A 17,943-nucleotide genomic window follows, 5' to 3' on the forward strand; every position below is an offset into this window, starting at 1 on the left:
AGAGACAGTCACCTCCCAGTACTCTCACACTGCTTCATGCTATGTCTAGAGACAGTCACCTCCCAGTACTCTCACACTGCTCCCTGCTATGTCTAGAGACAGTCACCTCCCAGGACTCTCACACTGCTCCCTTCTATGTCTAGAGACAGTCACCTCCCAGTACTCTCACACTGCTTCATGCTATGTCTAGAGACAGTCACCTGCCTGGACTCTCACACTGCTCCCTTCTATGTCTGGAGACAGTCACCTCCCAGTACTCTCACACTGCTCCCTTCTATGTCTAGAGACAGTCACCTCACAGAACTCTCACACTGCTCACTGCTATGTCTACAGACAGTCATCTCCCAGTACTCTCACACTGCTCCCTGTTATGTCTAGAGACAGTCACCTCCCAGTACTCTCACACTGCTCCCTTCTATGTCCAGAGACAGACACCTTCCAGTACTTTCACACTGCTCCATTCTATGTCTACAGACAGTCACCTCCCAGTACTCTCACACTGCTTCCTGCTATGTCTAGAGACAGTCACCTCCCAGTACTCTCACACTGCTCCCTGCTATGTCTACAGACAGTCACCTCCCAGTACTCTCACACTGCTCCCTGCTATGTCCAGAGACAGTCACCTCCCAGTACTCTCACACTGCTCCATTCTATGTCCAGAGACAGTCACCTCCCAGTACTCTCACACTGCTCCCTGCTATGTCTAGAGACAGTCACCTCCCAGTACTCTTAAACTGCTCCCTTCTATGTCTGGAGACAGTCACCTTCCACTACTCTCATACTGCTCCGTGCTATGTCTAGAGACAGTCACCTCCCAGAACTCTCACACTGCTCCCTGCTATGTCTACAGACAGTAACTTTCCAGTACTCTCACACTGCTCCTTTCGATGTCTAGAGACAGTCACCTCCCAGTACTCTCACACTGCTCCCTTCAATGTCTAGAGACAGTCACCTTCCAGTACTCTCACACTGCTCCCTGCTATGTCTATAGGCAGTCACCTCCCAGTACTCTCACACTGCTCCTTTCGATGTCTAGAGACAGTCAGCTCCCAGTACTCTCACACTGCTCCCTTCAATGTCTAGAGACAGTCACATTCAAGTACTCTCACACTGCTCCCTGCTATGTCTACAGACAGTAACTTCCCAGTACTCTCACACTGCTCCTTTCGATGTCTAGAGACAGTCACTTCCCAGTACTCTCACACTGCTCCTTTCGATGTCTAGAGACAGTCACCTCCCAGTACTCTCACACTGCTCCCTTCAATGTCTAGAGACAGTCACCTTCCAGTACTCTCACACTGCTCCCTGCTATGTCTATAGGCAGTCACCTCCCAGTACTCTCACACTGCTCCTTTCGATGTCTAGAGACAGTCAGCTCCCAGTACTCTCACACTGCTCCCTTCAATGTCTAGAGACAGTCACCTTCCAGTACTCTCACACTGCTCCCTGCTATGTCTATAGGCAGTCACCTCCCAGTACTCTCACACTGCTCCTTTCGATGTCTAGAGACAGTCAGCTCCCAGTACTCTCACACTGCTCCCTTCAATGTCTAGAGACAGTCACCTTCAAGTACTCTCACACTGCTCCCTGCTATTTCTAGAGACAGTCACCTCCCAGTACTCTCACACTGCTCCCTTCTATGTCTACAGACAGTCACCTCCCAGAACTTTCACACTGCTCCCTGCTATGTCTAGAGACAGTCACCTCCCAGTACACTCACACTGCTCCTTTCGATGTCTAGAGACAGCCACCTTCCAGTACTCTCACACTGCTCCCTGCTATGTCTATAGGCAGTCACCTCCCAGTACTCTCACACTGCTCCTTTCGATGTCTAGAGACAGTCACCTCACAGAACTCTCACACTGCTCCCTTCAATGTCTAGAGACAGTCACCTTCCAGTACTCTCACACTGCTCCCTGCTATGTCTATAGGCAGTCACCTCCCAGTACTCTCACACTGCTCCTTTCGATGTCTAGAGACAGTCAGCTCCCAGTACTCTCACACTGCTCCCTTCAATGTCTAGAGACAGTCACCTTCAAGTACTCTCACACTGCTCCCTGCTATGTCTACAGACAGTAACTTCCCAGTACTCTCACACTGCTCCTTTCGATGTCTAGAGACAGTCACTTCCCAGTACTCTCACACTGCTCCTTTCGATGTCTAGAGACAGTCACCTCCCAGTACTCTCACACTGCTCCCTTCAATGTCTAGAGACAGTCACCTTCCAGTACTCTCACACTGCTCCCTGCTATGTCTATAGGCAGTCACCTCCCAGTACTCTCACACTGCTCCCTGCTATGTCTAGAGACAGTCACCTCCCAGTACTCTTAAACTGCTCCCTTCTATGTCTGGAGACAGTCACCTTCCACTACTCTCATACTGCTCCGTGCTATGTCTAGAGACAGTCACCTCCCAGAACTCTCACACTGCTCCCTGCTATGTCTACAGACAGTCACCTCCCAGAACTTTCACACTGCTCCCTGCTATGTCTAGAGACAGTCACCTCCCAGTACTCTCACACTGCTCCCTGCTATGTCTAGAGACAGTCACCTCCCAGTACTCTCACACTGCTCCCTTCTATGTCTACAGACAGTCACCTCCCAGTACTCTCACACTGCTCCTTTCGATGTCTAGAGACAGTCACCTCCCAGTACTCTCACACTGCTCCCTTCAATGTCTAGAGACAGTCACCTTCCAGTACTCTCACACTGCTCCCTACTATGTCTATAGGCAGTCACCTCCCAGTACTCTCACACTGCTCCTTTCGATGTCTAGAGACAGTCAGCTCCCAGTACTCTCACACTGCTCCCTTCAATGTCTAGAGACGGTCACCTTCAAGTACTCTCACACTGCTCCCTGCTATTTCTAGAGACAGTCACCTCCCAGTACTCTCACACTGCTCCCTGCTATGTCTAAGACAGTCACCTCCCAGTACTTTCACACTGCTCCCTGCTATGTCTAGAGACAGTCACCTCCCAGAACTCTCACACTGCTCCCTGCTATGTCTACAGACAGTCACCTCCCAGTACTTTCACACTGCTCCCTGCTATGTCTAGAGACAGTCACCTCCCAGAACTCTCACACTGCTCCCTGCTATGTCTACAGACAGTCACCTCCCAGAACTCTCACACTGCTCTCTTCTATGTCTGAAGACAGTCACCTCCCAGAACTCTCACACTGCTCCCTGCTATGTCTAGAGACAGTCACCTCCCAGTACTCTCACACTGCTCCCTGCTATGTCTAGAGACAGTCACCTCCCAGTACTCTCACACTGCTCCCTTCTATGTCTACAGACAGTCACCTCCCAGTACTCTCACACTGCTCCCTTCAATGTCTAGAGACAGTCACCTTCAAGTACTCTCACACTGCTCACTGCTATGTCTAGAGACAGTCACCTCCCAGTACTCTCACACTGCTCCCTGCTATGTCTAGAGACAGTCACCTACCAGTACTCTCACACTGCTCCCTTCTATATCTACAGACAGTCACCTCCCAGTACTCTCACGCTGCTCCCTTCTATGTCTGAAGACAGTCACCTCCCAGTACTCTCACACTGCTCCTTTCTATGTCTACAGACAGTCACCTCCCAGTACTCTCACACTGCTCCCTGCTATGTCTACAGACAGTCACCTCCCAGTACTCTCACACTGCTCCCTGCTATGCCTAGAGACAGTCACCTTCCAGTACTCTCACACTGTTCCCTTCTATGTCTAGAGACAGTCACCTGCCAGTACTCTCACACTGCTCCATTCTATGTCTACAGAGAGTCACCTCCCAGTACTCTCACACTGCTCCCTGCTATGTCTAGAGACAGTCACCTCCCAGGACTCTCACACTGCTCCCTGCTATGTCTAGAGACAGTCACCTCCCAGGACTCTCACACTGCTCCCTGCTATGTCTACAGACAGTCACCTCCCAGTACTCTCACACTGCTCCCTGCTATGCCTAGAGACAGTCACCTTCCAGTACTCTCACACTGTTCCCTTCTATGTCTAGAGACAGTCACCTGCCAGTACTCTCACACTGCTCCATTCTATGTCTACAGAGAGTCACCTCCCAGTACTCTCACACTGCTCCCTGCTATGTCTAGAGACAGTCACCTCCCAGGACTCTCACACTGCTCCCTGCTATGTCTAGAGACAGTCACCTCCCAGTACTCTCACACTGCTCCCTGCTATGTCTACAGACAGTCACCTCCCAGTACTCTCACACTGCTCCCTGCTATGCCTAGAGACAGTCACCTCCCAGTACTCTCACACTGCTCCGTGCTATGTCTACAGACAGTCACCTCCCAGTACTCTCACACTGTTCCCTTCTATGTCTAGAGACAGTCACCTGCCAGTACTCTCACACTGCTCCATTCTATGTCTACAGAGAGTCACCTCCCAGTACTCTCACACTGCTCCCTGCTATGTCTAGAGACAGTCACCTCCCAGGACTCTCACACTGCTCCCTGCTATGTCTAGAGACAGTCACCTCCCAGGACTCTCACACTGCTCCCTTCTATGTCTAGAGATGGTCACCTCCCAGGATTCTCACCCTGCTCCCTGCTATGTCTAGAGACAGTCACCTCCCAGTACTCTCACTGCTCCCTGCTATGTCTACAGACAGTCACCTCCCAGTACTCTCACACTGCTCCCTGCTATGTCTAGAGACAGTCACCTCCCAGTACTTTCACACTGCTCCCTTCTATGTCTAGAGACAGTCACCTTCCAGTACTCTCACACTGCTCCCTGCTATGTCTATAGGCAGTCACCTCCCAGTACTCTCACACTGCTCCTTTCGATGTCTAGAGACAGTCACCTCCCAGTACTCTCACACTGCTCCCTTCAATGTCTAGAGACAGTCACCTTCAAGTACTCTCACACTGCTCCCTGCTATGTCTAGAGACAGTCACCTCCCAGTACTCTCACACTGCTCCCTTCTATGTCTGAAGACAGTCACCTCCCAGTACTCTCACACTGCTCCTTTCGATGTCTAGAGACAGTCACCTCCCAGTACTCTCACACTGCTCCTTTCGATGTCTAGAGACAGTCACCTTCCAGTACTCTCACACTGCTCCCTGCTATGTCTATAGGCAGTCACCTCCCAGTACTCTCACACTGCTCCTTTCGATGTCTAGAGACAGTCACCTCCCAGTACTCTCACACTGCTCCTTTCGATGTCTAGAGACAGTCACCTCCCAGTACTCTCACACTGCTCCCTTCTATGTCTGAAGACAGTCACCTCCCAGTACTCTCACACTGCTCCTTTCGATGTCTAGAGACAGTCACCTCCCAGTACTCTCACACTGCTCCTTTCGATGTCTAGAGACAGTCACCTTCAAGTGCGTCCTGAATTTCCTGAATGTTATAAAAGGAAAAAAAAAATCGTGGATGAGTGTTTGACTGGGTCCTCATTCAACTTTTACAATTATCACAAAAAAGGCCCCACTAACACCCATTGGTCAAAAAGAAAAGTTTCGTGTATTAAGACTAAAAATCTTTATTTGTATACTTTTAAAAAAAAGTAACACAACGTGAATAACAATACACAAAAATGATTAAAACTCTACAGTCTAATTAACCAATAAGATACAAATTATTTATTACGGGTACCGTATTTTTCGGACTATAAGGCGCACAAAAAACCCTTTGGTTTTCTCAGAAATCAAAGGTGCGCCTTATAGTCCAGTGCGCCTTATATATGAACCATACTTACAGACAACAGCTGCCTTGATCAGTGCACAGGTAAATAGTAGGGGAGACTATATCACCCGGACATGATACTACTACTACCTAGGGTTAACTTATTCCAATATCGATGGTCTGTTATTAATTAATAATATCCCCTAAGGAGTGATTTGGTGTTTATTTTTTATTCTTTAATCACCTTTGACAAGACCCTTTGTAGTGAGCGAAATGGAGCGCACTATATAGTTTGGACACTAGGTGTCAGTGATGAGTCATCATCTGTAATTCATAAGAGTAATACATTGTAACTTCTTTCACTCATATTTTCTAAATAAATGACACATTGGGGCACTGTACTTACCCTGTCCAGTCGCGATCCCGCAACGCGTTGTCCAACAAGGATTCGTGTCTCCCGGAATTCACTAAGATCGTGCACCCGATATCCAGCAGGTGTCGCTGCTGCGCCGAGGTCCGCCGGAGTTCACCTTCTTCCTGGTGCATGTGAGTGCTGATCTTGCCACACAAATCCTTTTTAAATTCTCAGTTTTTTCCGAACCCGTCGGGTTTGTCTGATGGCCACGCCCCCCGATTTCTGACGTGTGAAATCCGATGGCGATCCACAAACCGATCTCGTGCGCCAAAATCCTGGGGCAATTCGGTGCAAATCGGAAATATTCGGGAAACCCGACAAAAGTGCAGCGTTCGGACCCTTAGTAAATGAGCCCCAATGTGTACATTTGTTACAATAGTAGTCTCCAGCACACTTGTTCTACATACAGAATTTGATCACTGCAGGGCACCAGTGATTAAGATTTTATGTATGCAACCACATTCACACGTTTTCCTGCCACTAGTTTTGCCTAACTCACATTTAGATCATAGGGTTCTAAGACTGCTAACTAAAACCCAAGAGAACACTTTGGCGCATCAGCTTTCATGCAACACAAATCGGGGGCGTGGTCGTCGGACAACCCAACTGATTAGGACAAACCGCGGAATTTAACATTCAAATTGTGTCGCAAGATCAGCACTCACATGCACCGGGAAGAAGAAGGTGAACACCGCCGGACCTGAGCGGGGAAGCGACACATTCAAGAAATCAGGCGCATGATGTAAGTGAATCGCAGCATCTCCGAATCCTCGTCGGACATTCCAGATTGGCGGATGCAACGCGACGGGTAAGTAAATGTGCCCCAATGTGTGTGTCACAAAGTTGCATGACGGTAGTGTTCCAGGCTGTCAACTGTTTATCAAGACAAATGCAATCACCAGGTTGTCTGCCTGCAGATAAATATATTGGTTTTAGGGGTTCATTACGTTTTAATCTATGTAATCTTTATATTTTACAGGTTGTGACTGTTTTAAAATCTGAAAAGCAGATTTTTGGTTACTTAAGTTTAGTGATTTTATGATGATTTATTCATGTGAACATATGACTATGAAGCATCTATAAACGTATGTTCATCTATAACATTTAGGAGGTTTAGAAGCACATTATTTTCTGTTTGGAGCACATTTTTTGCAATCAAAGTCAATTTTTTTTTAAAATAAAATTTTACATTTTGAATCAAAATTGCATGGAGGTGCTTATGTCTATAATCTCCATAATGCAATTTTGAAATTGAGGCAAGTGTTTCATTGGGGGGGGTAAAAATTGTTCTGGCCAATAACGGGACAATATGTCCAGAAATGTCTGGCAGGGAAATGGTTAACGAGCTCTAAAAATATTACAAAATATGATTTATTTCTTTTTTTTATCCATAATTAATAGATTTCCAGTCAGAATGCAGGATATTTACCTCAGGGAAACCTTCTGGGATTATTCACCTCTTCATTCTGCTCCGATATTCTGTCACGTCTGACGCAATTATTGGAATTTTTGTCCCACTTTGAGACATTGTAGTGATGAGGAAAAGGGGCGGAGCGATCGATGACCTACAGCTCCGCCCACACACATGACTGGTCACATGACTATGACATCATCGCAGGTCCTGTCATCTCCCAGCTGCTGTACACAGGTAGAGGGGATCCTTGCAGTCAGGGTTTGGTGTGATGTGGGATTGTGGCTTTTCTATGTTTATGTCCTGGGACTCTGAAGGGGCCAGAAATATAAGAGAGCAGGACTTCCGCCCTCTCACAGCTGTTGTGGCAGCACCAGGCTTAGTCACTACTTCTCTTCCTGGTTGACTCCTGACACCATAGGAAACACTAGCAGAGGTCATCAGCCAATCACAGGCTGAGGGGGTTAGGACTCTGAGCACTGATTGGCTCATGGGTTCCTCTTAAAGAAAATCTACCATCAAAATCCATCATGAAGAAGGGACCCTACAACCCCATTCACACTGTGGGGACTAGTGATGGGAATTCCGGCTCTTCTTAGTGAGCTGGCTCATTAGGCTCCGCTCACTAAGAAGAGCCGGCTCATCGGGCTCCTGAACGGCTCCCAGGCGCCCCGCACCGCTCCACTTTTAACCCGGTATTATCGGGTTAAAGGGGGTGTGGTGAGCCGTTAAGGGGCAGGGCTTAGTGAGCCGTTTCAGGTCGTTCACGCGAATGAGCCAGGTCTTTGTGCCGGTTCGTACGCGAGGTGGCGGTACAGAGCCACTTGTAGCGCTCTGTGCATGGGGAGAAGATACAACATTGTCATAGAGAGTGTAGCCATGTGCTTGCCCGGCCAGGCACATGTCAGTGTACAAGTAGCCTTACTCATAGATCCAGGCACCACAACTGTGGTACTCTTCTTATATTTGCTACCCATGGCCTCCTTCTGTCTAAAATCAACTTTTAAAATTATACAAATGAGCCTCAAGAGGTCTGGGGGGTGGAGGGGGGGGGGGTTATCAGAGCCCCTCAGTGCTGTAGCTTTACAGGCTGTCATTTCCTCTCTTCTGCTCTCTCAACACTTCACCTTCCTCTCTCTGCAGCAGAGGAAGCTCCAGCACACAGTAAGAGGGGGGGGGGGGGAGTGTTCCAGCACAGTGTAACAGCCTGTGAAGCTACAGCACACAGGGGCCCATAGATTAGCAGCAGGTGCTGTGCTGCTGGGGTTTACAACCTAAACACAGTGTCCCAAGTCCTGTACAACAAGGCATCTGCAAGAATTGAAACAAAGAGAGGGCACCTTGATTTATTACACGTGCACAATGATGTTACATGTTCTCAGACAGCATTGGGGTCACAGGATGGGGACCCCAAGCCAAAACACAAGCTGGTTTAGGGACCTGCACCAGGGAACAAAATACTTTTAAGACTTATGCCCATGGGCAGCACAGTGGCTCGGTGGTTAGCATTACAACCTTGTACCGCTGCGGACCTGGGTTCAAGTCCCAGAGTCAACGTCTGCAAAGAGTTTGTATGTTGTCTCCATGTTTGCATGGGTTTCCTCCAGTTTCCTCCCATATTCCAAAACATACTGGTAGGTTGATTAGATTGTGAGCCCCATGGGGACAGGGATTGATGTGGTTAACTCTGTGCAGCGCTGCGTAATCTGCGGAATTATTGCTGCTAATTTTGTACTCCTTCTTGACTACAAAATGCTCCTCAGAAATATTAAGAAGAGTATTTTTACTCTGCCAGAAAAAAATTACTGTCACCTCTGGCTGCAATCACAATGCTGGTCGCAGTAGTGTTTCCAGTATGGACCTCGTGAAACCACTGCTGCTCGTGATGGTCTACAATGGTCAGATGCTGTATGTACTGGAACCAGTGATCGGCTGCACGGGTTTCATCAAGGTGGGACATCTTTTTCAACTGCATTGACCACAAATATGAAGGAGCTGCCTGGACGAGCTGCAACGTACTAATCATACAGAAGACCATACAAAGGAAGAGAACCCATCACAACTCAGCCTTACTATCTCCTTATAGGTTCCGCCTTATTATATGTGTATGTTTTTTTTCATGGGATTTTGTTGTTCTTTTAATAGACTCGACTCTATATGCATCAAGGATGAAGAGGAACTCGGATAAGATGGCAGAGACGTTATTAAACCTCACCCTGAAAATAATCTTCCAAGTTACTGGAGAGGTGAGAGATTTTGGTGTAAAATTTCATAATTGTCTATTGTAATAACAGATTATATGAAAGGGGTTCTCCAGCCCATTCCAGCAATCTCCAGAGATAATCAATCAATGAGATTATGGAAAGTAATGGAACTCCATCTCCATTATCTCTGCATTCAGGTTCTGGATTTTTCTGAAATTGGCTGATCAATGGGGATCTCAAGGGTCTGATATTAATATAGTATAAAAATCCTAGAGAGATACAGCAGTACACACAAGAAAGTTATTTTCTTCATGGTTAGCAAATGGATACACAGGGAGGTGCAAACCAAATGACAGGACGTGAAGCACCAAACTGCGCTTTCTCAAGCCAATGACCACAGTATATAAATAGAGCATCAATATGGACCTGTATTTAGTGATATTATTCCTGTGTGTATTACAAAGAGTGACAGGTTCTTTGGATTTCGTGTTATAGAACAAGAAAAATTACACAGTCAACAATATTTAAAAGGTTTATTGCAATACAAAAGTACATAAAGAGTTAAATAAAATATAATACTCAAAACACTGTCAACTTTCATTGATGAGCTCCGGCATACAAATCTTCACGGGCTTATCAACTTACAACTCTGTCCAGCATCATTGATGACCTTCACGGACTATCACCAAGCAGTAGAATGACAGGTATTGATAGGTATCATCAGGTTTGTTCTCTAGGCGTCCCACAGAGATACAAACCGCAACAGTATATAGCTAGCCTTCAAATCTGTTCTGTTCTAATCTAATCAATTCCAATTCTGTTCTAGACTAATGTATTCTCTTCTGTTCTGCCGCTAGGTGATAGTCCCGAGTTTTTATACCCTATGTCTGCGTCACCAAACTATGTGGAAAGACATGTGTATGCATATGTGTTTCTTATCATTTTCCTAATGGTATAGTTTCCCGTGGAAGTGGCCAATTTCCATTGGAAAGCAACCAAGAAGATGGACGCATCCAAGAAATATGTGATACCTAACAGAGTGTCAAATGAGGATAAGCTATGTTGGCTTGGGTTCATTCACAGTTGAAATAAAGTTACATGAACTGTCTTTTCAAGAGAAGACATGTTGTATCTTCGACTCCATTTTGGTTTTCCATTACACTGTGTCTTCCCATAACCAGGATTACACATTAGTGAAGAAGACGTCTAGTGAGCGCTGTCGGGCCCCTGTGTCTGAAAAGTGGGGAAAAATCCTAACTCCAATCCTAGGGCCTCCACCTGACTTCTGGAGTCACAAGGCAATCAATGTAGAGAAGATCCTAGAACTGACCATGAAGATGGCGGAGCTGCTGACTGGAGAGGTGACACTGCTGGGAATGCTGGGACATTATACAGTAACTGGAGGCGCCGGGTGGTGACTGTACCCATTGTGTGTGTCAGGTTCCTATAAGGTGTCAGGATGTGGCTGTCTATTTCTCCATGGAGGAGTGGGAGTATGTAGAAGGACACAAGGATCTGTACCAGGACGTCATGATGGAGGACCCCCGGCCCCTCACATCACCAGGTAATAGACAGGACTATAGACACGTGTCCCCTCATTATCTGTATAGAAGAAGGAATTCAGTCTCTGTATGTGATCCCTACAGTCACATCCAGGGAGAGAAGATCCCCGGAGAGATGTCCCCGTCCTCTTCTAGCACAGGATGATCAGGTAGGTGGAGATCTCCCCTATGACCTGTAGACGCCTGTGACCTCCTAGTCTTCAGTCTTATCCCTCTGTATTATATGTCTTGTGACCAGCAGGCAATGCACACAGAGCGATTGTGCCGATCAGCGATCGCCCTCATCAGTAGGGCACGCAGGGCTGAATCTGTGATGTTCTAAGCACCCCGTGTTCAGATTGCATGGACACAGTCGCAATCCGTTACATTCTACTCTTATTTTTGCTATGAGATTTAGTGGTCATTTATCATACCCTTGATGAGCCTTTGTAGACGAAACATGGCATGTAGGGTACATATTGACCTAACACCTCTAGGCATATCTGACCCCGAATTTTAGAATCTTTGACCCCTATATGGGCACACTATTATATCTGTCTCTCTTGGTGCTATAGCCTAAGGATAGTTTGCCCAATTCAAGGGACAGGTTGCGGTCGGGTTGGCAGCTGTTTAGGGCTGTGTCTCCAAGGTTAGGACTTTTAGGGCGACCTAGGCCCCAGCCACCACTTTAGGGTCTGTTCAGGTTTCCGCCCAACATTATCTGTTCCTATGCACCCCCGGAGCTTACATGTTATACACCCCGCCATCCTGTCTCTCCTACCCTCTTTTCACCGACCTCGGTTTGCATCACCCCTTAATCTAGAGTATTGTCATACACCTGCACTCCTGACCTCCTGAACCTTCATGGGTAACGTTGGACATAGCCCACCAGGTATGTGTTCTTACTGGTCATTAGCTAATGCAGCATCTGGTTGATTGTGCCACTGGTCAGACAGTTTTTCTCTTTTGCTGGTTTGTTGAACTCATTATTAAAAGTTATGTTTTATGAATTTTGAAGCACCGTTTGGATTTTGTCTCTTGCATTTAGTAGGTGCTGACGGGGCTGGGGGTCTACTTCACCCTCCCCTCCTTCTTGTACTTGTATGTATTATACTTGTGTAATGAGAGGTGGAGATGGAGGAGCGAAGGTGACCATAGACAGGACATGTGGTCTGGGACATACTTCCTGTGTTCCCTCCTCCTCATAGATTGTAAGTTCTTGTGACCATTGTACAAGCTCTGTCACCTCCTGTGGACCTCCTCCTCATAGATTGTAAGCTCTGGGGACCAGGGCCCTCGCTGTATTGTATCATCTGACCATGTTATTGCTTTGTAATGTCTTATTTATTTGCTATAGAAATATAGAATTATTTATTTCCTCCATCATCTTCTGGCTCCTATCATTTTTGTTTCTCAGTCTGTGAATGAGGAGATAGATCCGGATATTGATGTTGTAGCCGTAACCATAAAAGAAGAGATGTCTGTGAGTGATGAGGATGAGAGTAAGGAGGACGTCCCTGCAGGTGTCTGCCCAGGTGAGTAGTGACTGATGAATAAAGCTGTGTAGACTCTGCAGAAATGTAATCCAATGGTTTATTCCCTATTTCACCACTTGTGATCCAGCGATCAGTTCCCCCATGCAGTAAGGGTGTCAGTCACTTAAAATCAACTGACAAGGCCCAAAATCCCAGTTATCCCTCCATCACAAAAGCACAGTATCCTAGAGAACTCCACAGGTCATGGGTGATATCACGGTAGAGCTCAGCCCCTCTCTGGACTCCTATTCTCCCCCTCCAAGTGCAGCACCCACTGTCTCCGCACCATTTATGTCATTCCTTCACTACAGGCAGTCCCGGGTTACGTACAAGATAGGGTCTGGAGGTTTGTACTTAAGTTGAATTTGTATGTAAGTCGAAGCTGTATATTTTAAAATTGTAGATCCAGACAAAAAAAATGGCCCCAGTGACAATTGGAGTTTAAACATTTTTTGCTGTAATTGGACCAAGGATTATCAATAAAGCTTCATTACAGACACCTTACAGCTGATTATTGCAATCTGGGACTATAGTAAAGCATTCAGAAAGCTTCACCAGAGGTCGGAGGGGTCTGTCTGTAACTATGGGTTGTCTGTAAGTCGGGTGTCCTTAAGTAGGGGACCGCCTGTATATGAAACATTTGAATTGGGACCAAAGTAATTCATAGCAAACTAAACTGTTTGCACAAATTATGCGAACTGGCTCAACAAAACTTTAAGAAAATAAGCTTTTTATAGATTCTGTCCCTCACAGGTGAAGTGACCTACAATAGAAATTACAGACTCCTCCATTCTGTGTCGGCAGGATAACTTGTGAAATCGTCATTGTATCAAATACGTGTTTTCCCAACTGTACATCCTCAGCTGTGCTTAGTGTGCACATTCAGTGGGTGGAACAGAAAAGTTGTTGGTAAAGCGCTATATGGGGGACATCACCTAGTAATGTAATCATGCTACATGGCGTGCAATTTACATCGTTTATATGGTTGGAAAAAGACACTTCACCATCAAATTCAACCAAGGAAGGGAAGGGATTAGATGAGGAAGGGATTTAAGGGAAATAATTCTATATAACATAATCGTCAATGTAATTTAGATGTAAAAGGCATCTAGACCCTTCTTGAAGCTCTCTGCTGTCCCTGCTGTGACAAGCGCCTGAGCTCAGCTATTCCACAGATTGACAGTTCCCTTGTCCTTTGATTTGATTAAACTTGTAAGGCCATTATGTGCATTTTAGACATTATCTAGAAAATTATAAAATATTTGTCAGGATCATGGACTTAGGTTTTGGAAGGGAGCAAGCCGGGTCATGCTGGACCACCCTCTGCCAGCTCTCTCTCCTCCAGAACCTGAGTGATTTTAGCTGCCACCACTCATCATATATTTATTAATTTTTTAAATCGCTTTATTCACACAGAAATGAAACTATACAGCATCACAAAACAAGGAGCATTAGCTGAGGTCCATCAGAGATAACATCATTATAAGAGAACTAACTATGTTAATTTAATTCTTTGTAGAGCTGTGTTTCCAGAGCTCAGATGAACTCCTGATGGCCTCAAATCTTAAAGCAGATGATTGTGGCTACACCCAGGATACGTATGAATCACACAACATGACGCCAGATATACCCTCACATGTCCTCAGCAAAGATTTATCATGTAATCCTATTCTATGGGCCCAATCTTCTGATGTACCACAGACTGTTGAGCAAGATCCAAGTCACAGCAAGGATATGAAAGATCTCCCAGAAGCCGATACCGGAGGGAAAATGTTCTCCTGTCCAGAATGTGGTAAATGTTTTACTAAACAATCAAAACTTTATATACATGAGAGAAGTCACACAGGGGAGAAACCTTTTTCATGTTCAGAATGTGGAAAACATTTTAGCCAAAACTCGGATCTTATGAGACATCAGAGAATTCACTCAGGAGAGAAACTACATTCATGTTTAGAATGTGGCAAATGTTTTACCCGGAAAACAAATCTTTTAGAACATCAGAAAATTCACACAGGGGAGAAGCTATTTTCTTGTTCGGAATGTGAAAATTCCTTTCTCCGGATAGCAGACCTTGTTAAACATCAGAGAATTCACACAGGGGAAAAACCATTTACATGTATGGAATGCGGCAAAAGTTTTATCCAGAAATCAGAACTTGTTGCACATCAGATAATTCACAAAGTGGAGAAGCCATTTTCATGTTCAGAATGTGGAAAATGCTTTCTTCACAAATCAAAGTTTGTGAAACATCAGAGAACTCACACAGGGGAGAAGCCTTTTATATGTTCAGAATGCGGCAAGTGTTATGCTCTCAAAAAAACTCTTCTTACACATCAAACACTTCACACAGGAGAGAGGCCATTTCCATGTTCCGAATGTGGGAAGTTTTTTACTCAAAAATCAAGTCTCATTCAACACCTGAGAACTCACACGGGGGAGAAGCCATTTTCATGTACGCAATGTGAAAAATCTTTCAATAAGAAATCCAGTCTTGTTGACCATCAGAAAATTCACACAGGGGAGAAGCCATTTTCGTGCTTACAATGTGGAAAGTGCTTTACTGTAAAATCACATCTTGTTCAACACCAAAGACGTCACATAGGGGAGAAGCCCTATCCGTGTCCAGTCTGTGGGAAGTGTTTTTCTCAAAAATCAGATGTTGCTAAACATTTGAGAAGTCACACGGGAGAGAAGCCATATTCATGTCAATTGTGCGGCAAATGTTTCTCTAGGAACACAGGTCTTGTGGAACATCAAAAAGTCCACACAGGGGAGAAACCATATTCGTGTTCCCTATGTGGAAAATGTTTTACTCAGAAATCAAATCTTGTTAAACATGAAAGAACACACGCGGCGACGTAGCCATTTTCCTTTTGTATATTGTCTCCCCCGACAAATTCCCAGATTGACCACTTTATCAGTGATGTCCATGGTGAAGCATGTTGGATCTCCACAGAACATGGCACAGCAGCATTTCATCCCAGAACATATTCCATGAGGTTTGGAAACTATTCTGCAGGAATATCAACCAATATAGACGGGTCAGCTTTTCACAGTTAGATGGAGGCATGATATAAACCGCTTCTGAGGTTCTACCTCATCCCAGAGATGGTGTGAACGATTAAGATCTGGGAACTGTGAAGGCCAAGAAACCAAGACCAAAGTTCAGTGATATTGCTGGAACCAACCAATGTCCTGCTAAATGAGTTCATCTGCTGCAACCACCATGTTTCACTAAGTGCTACTGTCCAAATATTCAGGCACAGGTATCAGAAAATCCATAGGGGCACACTTACTTACCAGGTCCTGTTGCGATCCCCGATCCGGACGGTCCAACTAAGATGAAGTCCGGCGCGATTCACCAACATCGTGCGTCCGAGATCCTGCATCTGTCGCTTCCCCGCTGAGGTCCGCCGGAGTTCACCTTCTCCTTCCCGGTGTATGTGAGTGCATGTCTTGCGACACAATTTGTGATGTTAAATCCCGCACATTGTCCAAATCCGTTGGATCGTCCGACGGCCCACCCCCCAATTTGTCGCGTGACAGCCGTCGCCGATGCACCAAAATAAGATCGCGTGCGCCAAAAACCCCTGTTAAATGCAGCGCAACATGGAAATCGTCGGGAAACCTGGCGAAAATGCGGTCCGCAGACCCTTAGTAAATGAGCCCCATAGCGTCCAAAAAAAACAATTCCCATGCTTCACCAGCCTGATCTGTTGACACAAGCCACAAAAAGTCAATCGATTCATGCTACACTTGTGCCATTGTCTGACCAAGTGGTAATTTCTCTTCTGCTTAGAGATCCCATTTTTGAAGTTCTGTCTGTTGAAGTGGCGACTGGTTTCCTAGTGGAGCACGGGCCTCTTTCAAAGATTGATGGATTTTTTTCTAATGTGGATTAACACTGCAACTGATCCACATAACATATGCTCCTGGTGTAATGTCCTCATAGGTACAGGACATAAATCCAGATACTGCACACAGATATACGAGACAATACTTGATACCAGCTGTTAATAAACATTTCCGTTTGAGACTCATCTCCTTGTGTTGGGGTCTATTGTGTTTTCCCTTATTCTTTAGCTGTTATGATGTCACCTGAGATCCTAATTAGGTGTAAAGAGTCTACACCATGAATCCCGGACCTGGTGGAATTTGTTAGCACACTTTGGGGCACGTATATAATTTATATTGCTTGCACCTTTTTTGCATCTTCAAACTTCACCCTTGTCAGGTTTTCTCTAGTGTCCCCTGGGTTATCACTTGATTTCAGATTTAAAAATAAAAAGTCATCCACTAATGGCTAATTTTGTGTGTGTTTGTGTATAGTGTACGGTGCGGAGCTTTGTGTGTGTGTGTGTGTGTGTATATATAGTATACAGTATAGAGCTTTGTGTATAGTGCGTAGCAGTGTGGGGCAGATTTATCAAGCTGTCTGAAAGTCAGAATATTTCTAGTTGCCCATGGCAACCAATCACAGTTCAGCTTTCATTTTACCAGTGCTCATGAATATTTTAAAGGGGAGCTGTGATTGGTTGCCATGGGCAACTAGAAATATTCTGACTTTCAGACAGCTTGATAAATCTGCCCCTGTGTGTTTGTGTATAGTGTACGGTGCGGAGCTCTGTGTGTGTGAGTATATATAGTATACAGTATAGAGCTTTGTGTATAGTGCGTAGCAGTGTGTGTTTGTGTATAGTGTACTAGTGTATGGTGCAGAGCTCTGTGTGTGTGTGTATATAGTATACAGTATAGAGCTTTGTGTATAGTGCGTAGCAGTGTGTGTTTGTGTATAGTGTATGGTGCAGAGCTCTGTGTGTGTGTGTATATATAGTAAACAGTGTAAAGCTGTTTGTATAGTGTATGGTGCAGAGCTCTGTATGTGTGTGTATATATAGTATACAGTGTGTATAGTGCGTAGCAGTGTGTGTTTGTGTATAGTGCACGGTGCAGAGCTGTGTGTGTATATATAGAATACAGTATAAAGCTGTGTGTATAGTGCGTAGCAGTGTGTGTTTGTGTATAATGTACGGTGCGGAGCTGTACGTGTGTATACAGTGCGGACCGGGGGAGGGCTACTTCTGGATCACGCACGCCAATGAGATCTGCCTGGACTGACAGTCCGTTTCAGGTGAGGAAGTGACTGTGTTATTGGTGGGAAGACACATGAAACCGTAGTGCAGCCAGATGAACTTTACCCCCAGACGAAG

General features: G+C 45.6%; 1 protein-coding gene across 1 annotated transcript; it reads left to right on the forward strand.

The window, feature by feature from the left end:
• The first annotated feature begins 7,595 nt into the window (after positions 1 to 7,595).
• On the forward strand, positions 7,596 to 17,033 carry LOC140118279 (uncharacterized). The gene is made up of 7 exons (XM_072135983.1): positions 7,596 to 7,690; positions 9,599 to 9,699; positions 10,839 to 11,018; positions 11,098 to 11,221; positions 11,304 to 11,368; positions 12,616 to 12,733; positions 14,253 to 17,033. The coding sequence occupies exons 1-7, from the start codon at positions 7,603 to 7,605 to the stop codon at positions 15,593 to 15,595; spliced, it is 2,019 nt and encodes a 672-aa protein (XP_071992084.1). The 5' UTR covers positions 7,596 to 7,602; the 3' UTR covers positions 15,596 to 17,033.
• The last annotated feature ends 910 nt before the right edge of the window (positions 17,034 to 17,943 follow it).

The sequence above is a fragment of the Engystomops pustulosus genome, chromosome 1, assembly GCF_040894005.1.
Source record: "Engystomops pustulosus chromosome 1, aEngPut4.maternal, whole genome shotgun sequence".
In the NCBI taxonomy this organism is placed as follows: Eukaryota; Metazoa; Chordata; class Amphibia; order Anura; family Leptodactylidae; genus Engystomops; species Engystomops pustulosus.

What these genes read in the sequence shown, in the direction of transcription:
- LOC140118279 (XM_072135983.1), top strand. Translation starts at nt 7,603, where the DNA reads ATGACCTACAGCTCCGCCCACACACATGACTGGTCACATGACTATGAC. An exon ending in TTCTAGCACAGGATGATCAG is followed by an intron (nt 11,369 to 12,615) that starts GTAGGTGGAGAT and finishes TTTGTTTCTCAG; the next exon opens with TCTGTGAATGAGGAGATAGA. An exon ending in CCCTGCAGGTGTCTGCCCAG is followed by an intron (nt 12,734 to 14,252) that starts GTGAGTAGTGAC and finishes AATTCTTTGTAG; the next exon opens with AGCTGTGTTTCCAGAGCTCA.